A 16,916-nucleotide genomic window follows, 5' to 3' on the forward strand; every position below is an offset into this window, starting at 1 on the left:
TCCTTTTTTCGTTTCACTCCATCTTTGTCTTGTGATATTCTTCTTTCTCCTGCATGGCTCATCCATCCATCCATCCTCCTCAGAGGAGCATAGTGTTCTGTGTCTAATGGGCCCCAAACCACTGGATAGTTTTCGGCTTAGGCTGAAAGGCAAAGGTTTGAAGCAGAAGGTCCTTCACGCCAGCTGTGAATGGTATGACAGAAATACATAAATAATCTAAGAATAGAAACTGAAATAGAACTACAGTATTATTATATACATTACTGAGGCCACCAAACCAGACCCTTTCACTCACTTGCTTGTGCCTAGAAGTTCTGGCCATCAAGCTTATGAACACAATGGGTGACAAGAGTGCAACCCTCACTGGAAATTACTCAGATTTACTGCTGGCAATGCTAATCAAACCCCGACATTGTAGTATAGGGACCAAACAGCCCATATCAGGGCGTTCGATAAACCATACCCCCAAGCACCCCCCACAGAACTCCCCAAGGGACCCAGTCGAATGCCTTGTCCAAGTCCACAAAGCACATGTAGACTGCTTTCGGCGAATTCCTATGTACCCTCGAGGACCCTGCTAAGGGTGTAGAGCTAGTCCACTGTTCCAAGGCCAAGACGAAAACCACACTGCTGCCTCCAGATCTGAGACGTGCTTTTCCGATGGATTTTCCTCTCCAGCACCCCTGAATAGACGTTACCAGGGAGACTGAGGAGTGCGAACCCTCTGTTGTCAGAACACACTCTCCGGTCCCCCTTCTTAAAAAGAAGGACCACAAAATGATGGAATCCCCAGATGGAGCAAAAAGGTTGGGTACTCTGAGCTGCTGTTTGATACATAGGCCCAAACAACATTCATCACCTGTCTCCCCTCCTGAAGGCGGAGAAAGGCAACCCTCTTGTCCACTGGTGTGAAATCCAATGTACAGTTACTGTGCCATGAGGCAATAAGTATGCCCATGCCTGCTCTGTATCTCTCACTGTGAGCAACTCCAGAATGAAAAGAGTCCAACCCCTCTCAAGAGAACTGGTACCAGAGCCACAGACTGTGTGTTGAGGCAAGTCCAACTATATCAAGTCAGAACTTCTCTGCCTCACACCAGCTTGGGCTCCTTCCCTTCAAAAGAGTTGATTTTCCATGTCCCGAGAGCTAGCTTGCGTAGCCGGGGAGATGACTGGCATGGCCCAGCGCACAAAGCACCCGACCCCTTTGGCCCCTCCCACAGGTGGTGGCCCATGGGAGGGTCGACCCACGTTGCCTGGACAATAATTTTATTTTTAAATATTATCTTTTAAAATAGAATTTCCTACATTCAGTTTTTTCCCTCCGGGTCACTATTTTGAAACACAATAAATAAATAAATGCAATTGAACATTCAACATATATCAATATCGACGAAGATGACTTACTTATATTGTTTTCAAATATATTGCCCCCTCTACCACTCTTAGTGCAGCGTTGATTATTTTGAGTCACATCTTGTGAGCGAGGAGCCAGAAAACCGAATATAGGACATGGGCACAATTAGCCTACTTGAAGACTGTCCACCTACGACACTAAAAAAGTATTCAGAAAAATGTGTACAGTGGTGCCTTGAGAAACAAATGTTACTTCTTAAGTCAGATCACTCGGATCAGCTTTCCGCATTAAATGCCATTAGACTGTTGCCGCCACCTCAAAATAACAAATAAAAATTGCTGTGATGCATTTTTATGAAGGGAAATAAGATGGCCGCTTGTGCGCCAGTGTGTTCGGCGACGCTCCTGCCATTTCGTTTTTTTTTTTTTTTACTTCGACCCCGTCGCCTCGTGCTTGCTAACAGTCGTTGGCTCTCCCAACGCGCCACGGCATTTCTACCCTCCACGCCTTTCTCGGGGAGGAATCCAGCGAAATCTTTTGAGGGAATTCCCCCGGTCTCGGCGATCGAAAGAGGCAATCCCTCCCGTTGCTACTCCCACAAGGATCGCGTTGTTAAACGCCCGGTCGCTGATGAACAAGACCCATATTCTGAGGGAGTATTTCCTTTCCAATGACTTGGATTTTCTGTGTCTGATGGAGACTTGGGCAGGTACTGGTGAGTACAACGCTTTGATTGAATTGTTACCACCTAACTGTGGTTTCCTCGATACCCCGAGGACATCAGGCCGTGGTGGCGGTACGCTGAGCATCTTTAAGAACAATTTCAAATGTAAACGGTGCACATTCACCACATCGGCCACCAGCTTTGAAGCAACCTTCTTTGAAGTTGGTCGTGTTTTCCTGGTGCTTTGTGCTGTCATTTACCGTCCTCCTAAATACAACAAAGACTTTTTAAGCGACTTTGCCACCTTTCTTGCGGAAATCAGGCTGAGATATGATCATATCCTCCTAATGGGGGATTTTAATATCCATGTGTGCTGTCTGGAAAAACCGCTAGCAAAAGACTTCTTAAGACTTATCGACTCTTTTAATTTTGTGCTGTATGTGACCAGCCCGACACATGAACAAGGACATATTTTAGACCTTGTCCTTGCTCATGGTCTACCGGTGTCAAATCTGGAAGTCCTTGAAAATGGGATTTCTGATCACATGGCAGTTTTATATGACGTAGTCTTATCGCATGCTGCTGTGAAATCTGGCGCTCATAGTTGTAAACGCCGAATTTTTAACCCTCGCACTGCTAGTCGTTTCTCTGATGCCTTTAATAACCTTTGCGTACCCTCGTCTAACACAGAGGAACTCACCTCTTGGTTCGACTCGTCATGCCGTGCCATCCTGGATGTGGTGGCTCCTTCAAAAACTGTGCTCCCAAAACCTAAACCCGAGCCATGGTTTAACGACATTACCCGCGCAGATAGGCAGGGGTGTGGCAAAGCTAAACACAAGTGGAAAAAATACAAATTGCATGTCTCTTATCAAATTTGGAAAGACTGCTGGCGTAACTACCAGCTCACAGTCAAAGAAGCCAAAAGAGAATATCTGTTGGACCTTATTCTAGATAACCGTCACAACCCACGCTCACTATTTAAAACGACTGATTCTGTACTCAAACCCCCTCTGCCTACTTGCTCGGATTCTTCACCCGAGATGTGCAACAGATTCCTTCAGTTTTTCGTTGATAAGGTCTCTACAGCTATGACTCCGGTCTCAAATACCTCATCTGACCCCTCTGTCCATGTTCAATGTTCAGCTGTACCAAATTCTTTTGAAACTGTGTCCTTGGCGCTTTTGGAGGATGTAGTTCGCCAGACGGAGCCATCTGGCTCCCCTTGCGACTCTCTTCCCCCGCACTTCTTTCAGGAGGTTCTCCAGAGTCTTGGCGCATCGGTCTTGGATATCATCAACAGCAGCCTCTCTTCTGGTGTAGTTCCCCAACAGTTTAAACTTTCTGTGGTCCAACCCTTGATCAAGAAACCTGGTCTTGATCCAGATGTGTTGTCAAGTTTCAGGCCCATTTCCAAACTGCCTTTCATTTCCAAAATTCTGGAAAAAGTGGTGCACGTGCAGTTGAAACTTTTCTTGGATGACCATAACATCTTGGAGGTCTTCCAGTCAGGTTTCAAGATGATGCATAGCACGGCGTCAGCCCTGTTACGCGTTTCTAATGACATCCTCCTGGCAAATGACTCTGGAGACCACGTGTGTCTGGTTTTATTGGACTTAACTGCAGCATTTGATACAGTGGATCACAGTATTCTGCTGACTCGTTTGCAGCACTTGGTGGGCATTGGCGGCAGTGCTCTTGAGTGGTTTAGGTCCTATCTAGCTGACAGGACCTTTTGTGTCAGCCTTGGCTGCTCTGAGTCACGCACTGCTCCCCTGTCATGTGGTGTTCCACAGGGCTCAATTCTGGGGCCTCTGCTGTTCTCGCTGTATCTGCTCCCATTGGGTTCCATCTTAAGGAAACATGGTATTCCCTTCCACTGCTATGCAGATGACTGCCAGATCTATGTCCCACTGAGCAAGAAAGACGCCTTCTCATTAAGGCCACTCCTATCCTGTCTGGAAGAAATCAAAACCTGGATGGCACAAAATTTCTTGAAATTCAACGAAAAGAAGACAGAGGTGATATTGTTTGGTCCCAGTGGCCCTTGTACATTCCATCCTGTAGACTTGGGCCCCCTGTCTCCTTATCTGAAAACAACGGTCTCAAACTTGGGCCTTAAACTGGACAGTGATTTCAAACTCAATCGGCAAATTGGTGCCGTTGTTAAATCCAGCTTCTTTCACCTTAGACAGCTGGTCAAAATAAAACCTCTCCTCTCACATGAACACTTTGAGACAGTAATTCATGCCTTTGTCACATCCCGGCTCGATTACTGCAATACCCTTTACTTTGGAGTCAGCCAGTCCTCCATTAAGCGCCTTCAGCTTGTCCAGAATGCCGCTGCTCGCCTCTTGACTGGTACTCGTAAGAGGGAGCACATAACCCCTACTCTGGCATCCCTTCACTGGCTCCCCATTCATTTTAGAGTTATTTTCAAGATCCTCCTCTTTGTTTTCAAATCTCTGAATAATCTTGCGCCACCTTACCTCTCTGAGCTCATCCGCCCCTACAAACCTGCCCCGGCGCCTCAGGTCTGTGGACCAGACATTATAGAAGTACCAAGAACTAAACTGAGGCTCAGAGGGGATCGAGCCTTTTCTGTTGCTGGTCCCTCTCTCTGGAATGACCTCCCACTGAACATTCGGCAAGCCTCCTCGCTGCCCATCTTCAAAGCCCTCCTCAACACTCACTTGTATTCTTTGGCATTCGACTCAGCATGACTTAGATTTGTTCTTGGTTTTACTGTTTGGTGCTTTCTACCGCCTTTATTACCGATTTGTCTTACTGTTTATTGTGCATGTTAAATTGCTCCATGTACAGCACTTTGTATGCAGCGATGGCTGTTTGAAAGTGCTCGATAAATACCGTTGACTTGACTTGACTTGACTATTTAATATTGTCCAATACAAAAACATAGTACTACCAATTCATTCGTATAAAATAAAGCGCATCATGATTAAGACATTGCGATGCTTTCTGCCTTGCCTACCATGGGGGCAGTAAAATACAGTCACAGAGACAAACAAAGATGACTTTCACTACTACTATAACTTGACTCAAGAACTTAAGCAATAGTTTCAGAGAGGATAAAGAATGTATGCCCGTGAATAGTGTTATCTTGTCTCCATGTTTTATTGCACTGTTTGTGTTGAAATATCTACAACTTAATAGGTACACAGTGACTAACAATGCTATTTCTTGCCCATTTGATAGCAGTAAGCTAGTACAAGGAAAAGCGATATGATTCTTTTGAATAAACATATAAGTCAAAGCAAAAAAAAATAATCATCCGAATGACGAGTCATGTTTGGAAAATATGGAGTTTAGAACCCACTCTAATCATACTTTTCACACTGTATATCTATTTCAATAAGAACAGTTCCGAAAACAAATTGGCAATGTGCAGACATAAAACTTTCAAAAAGTATCTCATATACACACACCTGCACACACACAAACTCGTGTGGTCTAACCTTTTCACTTTTACATGTCAGAATGTTGCTCTTTACCAGTCGTGCCTCGTTGTATGTCTGTCCGTTTAGAAATAACGTTTGTGTTTTATGGAATTAGAATGAATCCTTAAAAACGAATTTTAGTTGTCTCTAGGTGTGTGCGTGCATGTGCAGGTGTATGTGTGTGTGTGACACAGAGTGTAACTCTCCCCCCCAACCCCCCACATCGTCTTCATCCCCCTCATCACCCATCACCTCGCCTCGCCTCCCACCCCCTCACCATATCCCCCTTCCACCACCTCCTCTTCCTCCCCTACAGGCTCCTGCCTCGAGATTCTTCGGTCAGAAAGTCCGGCACTTGGGGAGGCCGGGAGCGACTCAGCCTCCCCCATGTCTCCTCGAACTAGCAAGACGCGCATGTCGATGAAGCTTCGACGCTCATCTGGATCAGCCAATAAGACTTGATGTGACACATGCATTATCACATCCCCTTTGGCTCTGGACCTGCACCCTATTCAAACTGGACTGAAAAAAAAAACCCCACCCCCCAAAAAAACTAATGCAATATCTATTTGTCAGAATTTTCACATTTCACATTCATATGCTCCGAAAATACACGTTATGGGCTGTCTGTACTACAGTATTTTGTGGAATATTCTAGACACATTTATTTTAGAAGTGTGTGTGTGTATGTGTGTGTGTGTGTGCGTGTGCGTGTGTGTGTGTGTGTGTGCGTGTGCGTGTGTGCGTGTGCGTGACTCAGACTCCTGTATTCTTCATGAGATCTTCAGTATTTAATGATATCATGAAAAAAACACTGTATAATTGTATTATTTCTGTGGAAAGTTGCATGAAACTATAATATGCTGTAAGTCTATTTTTGTTTTCATCGCAGTGTTGCATCTATGAAGTTCACGACAGAGGTTTCCAAGTTGGCCTCACAAGATGTAAATAGCAACTGAAAATGGTTTGCCAACAATAGAAAAGTCTCAAGTCCAAAAAAAAACAAGCAAAGAAACAGAAAAAGCAAATACATTCTGTATATTTACAGGTCAAGTTGAACAAATGAGTTGTAAATTTTTGCTGTAAAATGTGGACAAGCACTGATGTTTGTTAACTTTTATTCAGTAAAGTTATCGGTTATTTTATGTTCCTTTATCCTGGCAAGATTGCCTTTGTCATTTAATGCAACACAACCACTGCTTTATCTTTCTTTGCACCTCTGAGTATAAATGTGTATATTCGATGCATTCATATCGAAAAAGTGATATGCTGTTACATGACAATAGCTGCAAAAACCAAACGTGCGTTCATACTACCAAGATTTTACGCGTCAAAACACTTTCTCTTATATGAACAGAAAGTACTTCGGTCTGGAGTAGGCATTAAAAATGACAAAAGAAGTCAAAAGTACTGCACACTAATACATGAAATCGTATTTTCAGCGTATAGTCTGGAATCAAAAGCTCAAGTACCGTTGTTGTGGATCACTGGCTAATTTTGCTAAACACAAAGAAGTAGAAGTGCCTTAAAATAAATTTAAAATATCTGAGGTGTCAATCCCACTGTATCCAAGAAATAGTCATGGATGTGGTTCCCAAAAGGTGATCTCGATGAAATGTCTTTCACTGGCATTATGAAGAACGTTTTGCTGGTCTTGACTTTTTTTTCCCGATGCCGTTTAAAGAACTGTTTCACGGCATTGGGCTGTACCTGCTGTTACAATGTTTGTCTTTTTTTTCCATCTTCCATAGATTCTAAATTCTGAAGATAATGTGTATACAACTTGATGCATGTCAAAATATGCCACGCTCAGTCAATTTCATGATGTTAGAACTTCCTCTTTGAATGCATTTCATTGTCAGGTTTTATTTTTTGTTGTTGTTTTGCCAGTTTTGTACAAAGGATCATCCATGACGGCACATTTTGGGTCATTCGAAACGTATTTTGACATGTACCCGCAACTTTGCCCTGATTCTGTTACAAAAATAATTCAGTTTCAATGATCAACTTTGTGTGCGGTGTGCTACCTTGGAAACAGCATGTCCAGTTTATCGTCTGACTCCTTTTCCCATTTACAAGTGAGGCGGACCTTGACCAAATGGTCGAAGTTGAGAAGGGTGCTGCTTTATTTTCCCCACATATGTGCATTTCAGACAGTCCACAGGCACTTATACAAAGGCTACTGCATGATGCCAGCCAGCCCAGTACCATAAGTGCACGTCTTGATCATGTAAAGAGCTCTTCACAAAATCTTACAGTCAATGCTTGTGTAACATCGACAGTAAACGCACACGCAGTAGCAGAATGGTTGTGTTGGAAATAAACTGTTCATAATATTCACTCTGTTGTGTAATATTGGTTTAAAAGAACACATGATCCTCGTTCGGCGTGAATATTTATTGACAGTTATGTCACATTAAATATATTTAAACATACACACTGCGATAAATCACATACATGTGAGGCATAAAAAATGCTTTCGTCAGATATTTCAGCAGTAGTTTATAATTGTTTGACATTTTACTAGAGGACTTTATTATCCATTCCCATATGAAAAATATTGTATGCCTCAGTCAATTGGCACATTTGATATAAAAGGTATGTCACGGCAGAGAGGTGGTCTTTTTTTTCCATCCTTGTGTTTGTACTGTGAAAAAGTCTAAAACGTCAAGGACAGTCATTAATCGTGTGATTCACAAAAGTCAAGTAAAACCTGACTGCAGTAGCTGTTGGCTGATCAATCATGTGCCCTGTTTACTCGAGTGAGTACACAACCAAAGGGAGAGAAATGGGAGCTAAAACAATTGACTTCCCACCAACTTTTCCCCAAAATCCAGTACGTTTTTAAGAGTAATTCATGAAGAACACATTTTTTTTCTTCTGAATTTCGACATTTTCAAATTCATATTTTCATCGTGAAAAATTCGAAGTTCGAGTTTCGAGTTTCAGCACCGCGGATAGTTCATTGGTTAGCGCGTGCGGTTTTTTTTTTTTGCTGTTTTGGAACAGAAGCTTGAGAAGGACAAAACATGACGCGCAACTACATCATGTAAGCAGAGATCCTAAAACATGGCCGTATCCATCACAGTCTGATTTTTATAATCAGTGTTTGTTCTGACAATGTTTATTGTGCTTTTGCGTTCTGGCAGTGTTTTTTTTTCCTCACTGTATCAAATTATAAACTGTTTTCTAATATTTTGGTGACCTTATTTAGCTGCATGATTGGGGCAAAATGCAACCAACAACTTAACACCGCCTATTTTTTTTTCTTGAAACCGTTTTATATTTCCGGTCAAGAAGCCGTTTTTTCATGCAAATGTTGAGCCTACTGTAGTTATGACTTTAATTCTGCGTTACATGTTAGTGATGGACTACGATATGGCGCGTTGTGACTCAGTTGCAATTTCGGGTTACGTTTTCCCACCTACCGAAATATAGTACCTAGTATTTTTCGAGCCCATGTCACTCACGATGCCTGACCGAGTCTTGACATCTTCCCACGTCGGTGTGCCTCATGTCGCGTCCGCTCACGGGTGAGTGGAAGTAGAAAGTCGGGCGTCTCCGTGCCTGACGGCCATGTGCATCATGACGTGCGTGTTGTCTCCGGGATGACACTTGCTCAAGTGCCTTGTGAGCCCCGGGGAGCCGAGGAAGGAAGCTGGACAGTGTTTGCACGCTAACAGTTGCTGCTGCTCGCACCCTCTGTCCACGCCGTATCCTTCCGCCCCGAAGCCATGGCCTCGTGCGCCTCCCAGGAGCTCGTCCCTCACGGCGTGCCACACGCGGTGCTTGTCGCGGATGTCAGCCGACGGGAAGCGCGCGCCGCACAGGTGACAAGCGAACACTACCGGGCGGCTCGACGTCGGCGGTGAAGGCCCGGTGCCTATGTCGTGCGTCGAAATGTGCTTCTTCAAGTAAGCTTGTCGCCGGAACTTCTTGCCGCAGTAACAACAGTCGTACACCTCCGCTTCCTCTTCAGCCTGGACAAACGCCAGAGGTTCGTAAGAGTTGCCGTTGAACATGAGCAGGCCCGGCGGGGGGCTGTCCTGCCGGAAGAGTGGCGAGGAGGAGTCCGGGACCGCGGAACTGTCCCGCGCTGCCTGGTGCTGATTAACACACAGCAACTCGTTCTCCTTCCCGTCCGCGTCGAGTTTGTTCGCCGACAGCGCCTGGCCTCTGCTCGGGTCGACGACCGCCGGACGCGGCTTGTGCCAGCGGCGGTGGGAGGCGAGGTTGGCGGGACAGCTGAACACTTTGTCGCACTCGGGGCAGCGGTACTCCACGCGCACGATACGGGAGCACTTGTGCTGGGCGAGGGACAAGGGGTCGGCGTACTCCTCCTTACAAAGCTGACAGATGAACTCCCCCAGAGGCTGACTTCCGGACGACTTGTGTTGTCGCCTCGCTGCTTCGGGGCTCTCCTTCTTGATGCGCAAACCTAAAACCGGAGAGGTGGTAACTTCGTCCTCGAAGGTAAGCTTCCGGTTCGCTTTGGTTCTGTTGGCTCTGTTCGACTCCGGAAATGAGCGTTTTCTCCCTGCTGCCTGGTGTTGGTGGTTCATTAGTGTCGGGAACAGGCGCGCCATGTCGCTGTCGTATTTCGGAGCGGGACCATAAGGTGAAAAGTGCGTGTTGGAGGCTGCGACTCGCATCGACGTCGCCGTTGAACTCACCAAAAACGGCAACTCGGTTTCCGGGGCTGAGGGCGAGCAAGTCTCGGGAAATACCGACGCCTTTTCGACTTCGCCGCGCGGCTCCAAAAGTCTGGAGCTCCGGGCTTCTATTAATGGAGGCGGAGGTGCGAAGAAGCACGAGATGTCCCCCACGGGAGTCACAGTGTCCACTTCGGAGTCCGGCAACTGCGCGCGTCGGTCCGCCTCCGCCTCCAGAGCAGACTCCACGTGCAGGTTCCACACTTCAGTGACCCCCGAGGAGTCCTCGCGGGGCGCCGGCGGGGGCGCGACGTCGGGGCTCGGGACGCCCCACACGTGGTTCTCCTTCACGGGCTCGGGCTCGCTCACTTCAGCCTCCGCGCGGTGGTGGTTGTCATCGTTACACGTGGCAAGTTTGCTACTTTTTCGCACTCGATACGACGCCGAACATCGCCGGGTCCTCTTCACCAAGAATCCTCGAGGCATGCTGAAGATGATGCTGATGGTGGTACTGGTGGTGATCGTGATGATGCTCGTGGCACCACCAGGCTGGAAAGAGCTTGGTCTCTTGTCTGAAGCCACTTTCAAGTAGGGCTCAGTGTGTGTGTGTGTCTGTGCGTGTGTGGTGGTGGTGGTGGGGGGGGGGGGGGGGGCAGGTGCAATTGGAGCACGGTGTGTGTTTTTGATACCCTCTTGTGCGCTCCCAACCCATTACACCAGGACCGTATAATGCAAGCCGTCATTATTAGACCATATTCGTACATTTGGAATTTGGTGGCCCAATTTCCTGTTATTTATAACGATGGATGCTGGAAAGAATTTTAACTTTGTGTATATCAGTTTTTTCGTCAACATCGAGGCAAATTAAATAAAAACGTTCAAATTGTGCAAATTATTCTTACTAGTTTTACATATATTGAATAACTTGAAGAGAAATGCATAGTGATGAGAAAATGTTCACATTTTAAAGGCCAGCGGGTCGATTAAGTTTGGCTTTAGACTAAGATATGTCAGGACCACGGCTATACATTAAGAAATGGTGAAATCATGGAAGCATAAGTAACAGAATCTTTTGGCCGCAATGGTGGAATCTCCTTACTTCATTGTTATTCTGTGCCGGATTGACCAGATAAACTCCATAGTATATATGTAATGGAAGTGATCTAAGAAGAAATCTAAGGTTATACATACATTTTGACATTATACTTCCTAGAAGCTGCTCATGAGCAGTTTTGTCAGTATTCAAAACTTTAAAAAAACACCCTTGTAATTATGACAGGTTTGAAAAGGATGCATATTTTTTTAAAGACTAATACATTAATTGCACTTACCAGATGCTTCTAGTGGAACCTGTTAACATTTACAAATGTTATAAAGCCCTTGTAATTGTTAAAGTTCATCTGTCAATGTCAAAAACAAAAGACTAAGTCTTATAATTGACCTCCATGGAGGTAAAAAACTCGTCATGGTTTTGACAGCTATTTTCTTACCTGGCTTACAATACAATACAATACAATACATGCTGATTTACATAGCGCTTTCACAACAGCGGCTTGGGGCCCTTCCCCAAGTCATAACAATACCTTTGGCAAATAGGGTCATGGAAGTTGTCACCTGTCACCAGACAGAATGAGGCCACTCGTGTCGTGGCTTAATACATAAAGGCGTCTCTTCATTCGAAGCTTATTTGCATAAAGATTAAACAATCCTTCTATAATCTATGTAAGAGAAGATATATTTGTGTGAATTTATATTTAAAATGAATATTTCATGATTTGATTTAATCCGTAGAAAAAGCAAAATTAAAATTGCACAGATATTATGTGTTATGGATGGAAGGGTCGTAGGTGTGCTGGAGTCGATCCCAGCGGTCTTTGGGCGGGCGGTCGGCGGGGGACACCCTGGACTGGTTGCCAGCCAATCACAGGGCAAACATAGACAAACAGCCATTCACACTCACAATCACACCTAGGGACAATTTAAAGTGTTCCATTAACCTGCCTTGCATGTTTTTGGAATGTGCGAGGAAACTTGAGTATCCGGAGAAAATCCACACAGGCAAGTGGTCAACATGCAAACTCTGTACAGGAAGGACACAGCCCGAAATCGAACTTTGCACCTCTGTGAGGTGGATGTGCTAACCATTCGACAACCTTACCACCGTGTGTGTGTGTGTGTGTGTGGATATATACATATATATTTTTACAGTTATTGCTTTGGCCAAGTAATCACAAAATGAACAAGTATTCGAAATGATAGTAGCTGTCTCTAAGGACGCTGCTCTGTTTGCATGGTGCCTTTAGTTGAAGTTTAAAAACAGCCCCCATGGGACTTGCAGTTAGCGATCATATCTATGTAAGACTACTAATGAAGGTCTCTGCCCCATTGAAGTGTCTTTATTGGTGGTGGGAAGAGCTTGGGAATGGATTTCCCTCTGTGTGTGGTGGAAACGCCCCCTGCATAGTGTGTGCTAATGTCTCCCTCTAGGGAGCACCAGAATCCCGTGTGTGTGCGTGCGTGTCTGTGTGTGTGTTTGGGCAATGATCGGACCCAGCCTCCCCCCAGCAGGAACTGTTCTGGCTGATAAGAGATCAGAAAGACATTCATCCTTGCAGCCAGACCTCCCACCCCTCTACAGACACCCACACACACACTGACATACAGCACTGTCATTGCGCCAGTGGGTTGGTAGAGGCGAATTCCCTCTCCTGGACATCAATCAAGAGGGCTGAGTGTGAGAACAAGCTCGGAGTGTCGGAGCTGTTGGGCTGATGATGGCCGTCTGGAGATGTGGCAAATACGAATCACTGTGTAAACAAGGTGGGGAAAATAATCATACAATTTCTAGAGGCATCAGAATTTATCATTTCATCGTCCACTATTTTAAAAATCGAGTAGTCATTTTGCACCATTGTTGAACTTAAAGGAGCCTAAATCCTCTGATGTCAGGCTTTCAACAGTCATCACTGTTTTCTCCCATTTTGATCGTCCTTCATGAAAGCAGACTAATCTTTTGTGTTTCATCAAAACAAGACATTCACAAACATCTGCAATGGACCAAGTAATCACATTTCAGCCTGCAGATTTACTTTTTTGTTGTGTCTGCATGCACCGGCCCTTTGGGAGTTGTCCCAAACTTCGAAAAAGGCCATCCTGCCCATGTGTGGTAGTTTAAGCTGGTTTATAAAGACACTCGCAGAGACTGTGACTTGCGCTGGATACTGATATCACAGTCAGATCTACAAATTTTAGCATACAGTATTTGGATGAAATTAGCGCCGGACCTTTAAAAATAATTCTTGAAAAAAAATCATTCTTCTCACACAGATATTTTGGCTATTATTTCCAGCAGTTGAGATTGTGTCAGGCATTGCAATTTCTTACATATTTAAAATGTACAGATAAAGTGTGGTGCAAAGAATGAATTTTACAGAAGTCAAGTCAGTACAACTAGAACTGTGTGTTTTCACCTTCGCAATATCGCTATGGAGCGTTTTATATACGAGATATGTGCCATTTGCACTCTGCATGTTCTTATGTGCCTTTACACCAGTGTTTCTCAAATAGTGCACCCCCCCACCCCCGGGGGGCGCGAGGCTCTGTCAAGGGGGGTGCGTTTGACCTCGGGGAGCATGGTTTTTAAGGTTTTTACTGTCCTAAAATATCATGCAGTTTTACCTCCACTGCCTTAGGGGGCGGTGTCGCTCTCATTGGCAGAGTTTGCGCATTCTCAGGGAGGAAATAAGAGACGAGTCGTACGTAAAGATTTCCGCGGGGAGGAACAAGAGTCTATCTCAATTTTTTGATGGCCTGCGAAAGCGGGGCTTCTCTAATTTGTCAAAAACAATCATAGTATTCAATCTATATTACCGCTACCTGACTTTGAGAGCCGTGTCACTCTCGAAACACATGGGCGCTCCATACATGCTTTGTGATCGAATATTTCACTTTGTGCAGGCAGTTGTCAACAGAAATAAATATAAAATACACACAATAAGCTTTGAATATTCGTGTTTATTTCCATTTAAAGTTATTTAAAATTTGATTTACAATCCGATGATCAGCTAGACTGACTTCAAATTTGGATCCAATTACAAACCAAATGAGTTGACTCGGCCGTGTGGAGGATTGGCTGGACATTCACTGCATAACCCACAATCATGTGCATCCTAAAATTTTCCTATGAAGATGTAAACCATACATCAACACTTTTGTTTCTACTGACGATGTGATGAAAGTATAGCGATGTATATATCACGGGGTACCATTTGCAGTGCAATGATAAAGGTGACACATTAGAGTGTGAAACCATTCCTGTAAGATGGTATGGCTCACATTGGTATCGCCCGTCTAGCCGGTAGGTTGATAGTTCGCTCTTGTTTCTCTTCAAACGTATAAATCTTTCGCCTTTTACTAAAGATTTCCGTGGGGAGGAACAAGAGTATATCTCAATTTTTTGATACGCTGCGAAAGCGGGGCTTTTCTACCTTGTTAAATTAACTATAATGTCATCCTATAATAGTGTAAGTTGAGGGCTTCGCAGGTTTTACATGGATTGCTCTACATTTAGAATGGGCAAAAAGGAGAGGACGACTTCGTTTAAACACAGCTCTTTCTCTTTTTTTTTCTCTCCTCAACCGCTCCCCGCTAACGCTCCAACCAACACTACCCCTTCCGGTAATGACCCGCCTTCCTGTTTTTCTTCTCCAATCACATGTAAGCAACCTAAGAATATTTCAGGACGTATTAAACAGCGTATAATTAAGGTAACTAACATAATTTTTTTTTATGCCCTGTCTAAACGGGGCTTCCTTAACCTTGTTAAAATAAATGTCATGTCCTGCCCAGGAATAGACAAAGAAATGTCTCTTATCATCAACATATTGTGATGAATAACCTTAAAGTTTAAGGTTATTCATCATGGACCCTGGAAGTTTCACATCCGATGGGAAGAGAGATTTGCGATTGGCTCGAGATTGAAGGCATGCATAAAAATGATTCAGCCAATGCAGTTTTCAAAAGGAAAAAGTATGACCTGGACCCAAGCTGATTTGGATATTTGTCCCCCCCCCCCCCCCCATTTTAAAATTGATTTTATTTTATTTTTTACAATCCCACGATCAGATCAACTGACATCAAATTAGGACCTAGTAATTACCAAATGTAGTGACTCGGCCGAGTGGAGGATTGGATGGGTGTTTGCTGCTTTACCCACAATCATACACCCTCACATTAGTACAGTAGTTTGTTGATACTGACTTGATGTGATCATATCAATACAATACATGCTGATTTATATATCAGGGTATCATTTGCAGTGGAATGATAAAGGTGACACATTTGAATGTAAGACCATTCCTGTAAGATAGTATGGCTGGCAATGGTATCGCCCGTTTAGCCAGAAGGATGACAGTTCACTCTTGTTTCTCTTCAAGTCATATAAATCGTTTGCCTTTTACTAAAGATTTCTGTGGGGAGGAATAACAAGAGTTGTATCTCAATTTTTGATGCTCTGTGAAAGTGGAGCTTCTTCAAAACGTTAAAATTGATGTATCGTTGCAGCAGTGAAACATACCAGAGGTATATTCTTCACTGCGTGTCTCCCCGTCATAGAAGATCCTTCTTAAATAATTAAATAAAATTCAATTGGATGTATGTTTCTCAAAAATTTAAATTACGTTTAATCGGACATATGTCGCCCAAGTTAAAGAGAAGTCTGTGATTGACTGGCTTAAATGCTGCGATCGAAGACAGGCGTTTGACTAATTTTGTACATGCAGTATTCAGTCAGAAAAATAATCCATTCGACCTACTAAATGGTCGTGTGATTGGCTGATGTTCGCTGCTTTACCCACAAACGTGTATCCTAAAAAGCATACAATTAAGATGTAAACCATACCCAACACTTTAGTATTTGTTTATACGGACTTTATGTGATGAGAGTATTGCAATACAGTATACATATCACGGGTTATTTCATTTGCAGTGGAATGATAAAGGTGACACATTTGCGTGTAAGACCGTCCCCGTAAGATGGTATGGCTGGCAATGGTATCGCCCGTTTAGGCGGTAGGTCGATAGTTCACTCTTGTTTCTCTTCAAATCGTATAAATCTTTCGCCTTTTACTAAAGATTTCTGTGGGGAGGAACAACAAGAGTCTATCTCAATTTTTTTGAAGCTCTGTGAAAGCGGGGCTCTCTAATCTGGTAAAATTAAACACGCGTCTCTCTTAAAGCCCATCGCTGATATTCTGATCTTGACACACGTACGCACTCTTCTGTTTTCTACCCCAAAGAAATGATCTTCAATGGTCTATAGATAGTTCTGGGGGCCGTCTAAATCGCTCCGTCGTCACGGGCTTTACATTCTCCCTCTCAGGGGTATGTTTTCAAAATGTTAAAGTTGTGTTTTGACTCTTTCAGGGACAGCGGTTGCTACAGCAGACAGCTTATCAGGTGACAGGGTGCATATGAAATGGTTAAACTAGGTTCTCACAAATTCAGAACCCTAATTAGTTTTAAACCAAGTTAACCAGACTGGCCTGCAAATGACTGAACACCTCTGCATACTATATATCATGGTGATTCAAATGTGCTGCCATGCCTAATTTTGAGACGCATGTAGGAAATTACATAACATATATCGTGTCGTGGTACACTCGCCTGACTTGTGTGCAGACAGTGTGGGATTGGTTCCCACTTCGTGACGGCGTGGATGCGTGTGTGAATGGTCATTGTCTTGGTACGTTCCCTCTGACTGACGTGCGACCAGTCAAGAGTGTTGT

General features: G+C 44.1%; 2 protein-coding genes and 3 non-coding genes across 10 annotated transcripts in view; 4 read left to right on the plus strand and 1 right to left on the minus strand.

Moving 5' to 3' along the window:
• Positions 1-7,819, plus strand: part of ralgapa1 (Ral GTPase activating protein catalytic subunit alpha 1) — an 88,823-nt gene extending 81,004 nt beyond the window's left edge. For 5 of the 6 annotated variants that reach the window (XM_052085637.1, XM_052085640.1, XM_052085638.1 and 2 more), the window contains one exon: positions 5,796-7,819. In XM_052085637.1, coding sequence (XP_051941597.1) covers positions 5,796-5,941 — 146 coding nt within the window. In that variant the 3' untranslated portion in view covers positions 5,942-7,819. The remainder of the gene's footprint in view (positions 1-5,795) is intronic. The other variant, XM_052085639.1, reaches the window with a different exon arrangement.
• LOC127614441 (insulinoma-associated protein 2) lies at positions 98-10,730 on the minus strand. Its single transcript, XM_052085761.1, has 2 exons — positions 8,908-10,730; positions 98-183 (listed from the first exon to the last, which is right to left on the minus strand). Exon 1 carries the CDS (start codon positions 10,615-10,617, stop codon positions 9,007-9,009), a length of 1,611 nt encoding a protein of 536 aa, XP_051941721.1. The 5' UTR covers positions 10,618-10,730; the 3' UTR covers positions 98-183; positions 8,908-9,006.
• A 3,772-nt stretch (positions 10,731-14,502) lies between these two features.
• LOC127615372 (U5 spliceosomal RNA) lies at positions 14,503-14,611 on the plus strand. The gene has a single exon (XR_007966913.1). It is a non-coding gene; the product is annotated as a U5 spliceosomal RNA (small nuclear RNA).
• A 934-nt stretch (positions 14,612-15,545) lies between these two features.
• On the plus strand, positions 15,546-15,659 carry LOC127615362 (U5 spliceosomal RNA). The gene has a single exon (XR_007966904.1). It is a non-coding gene; the product is annotated as a U5 spliceosomal RNA (small nuclear RNA).
• A 554-nt stretch (positions 15,660-16,213) lies between these two features.
• LOC127615371 (U5 spliceosomal RNA) lies at positions 16,214-16,328 on the plus strand. The gene has a single exon (XR_007966911.1). It is a non-coding gene; the product is annotated as a U5 spliceosomal RNA (small nuclear RNA).
• The last annotated feature ends 588 nt before the right edge of the window (positions 16,329-16,916 follow it).

The sequence above is a fragment of the Hippocampus zosterae genome, chromosome 14 (assembly GCF_025434085.1).
Source record: "Hippocampus zosterae strain Florida chromosome 14, ASM2543408v3, whole genome shotgun sequence".
Taxonomy (NCBI): domain Eukaryota; kingdom Metazoa; phylum Chordata; class Actinopteri; order Syngnathiformes; family Syngnathidae; genus Hippocampus; species Hippocampus zosterae.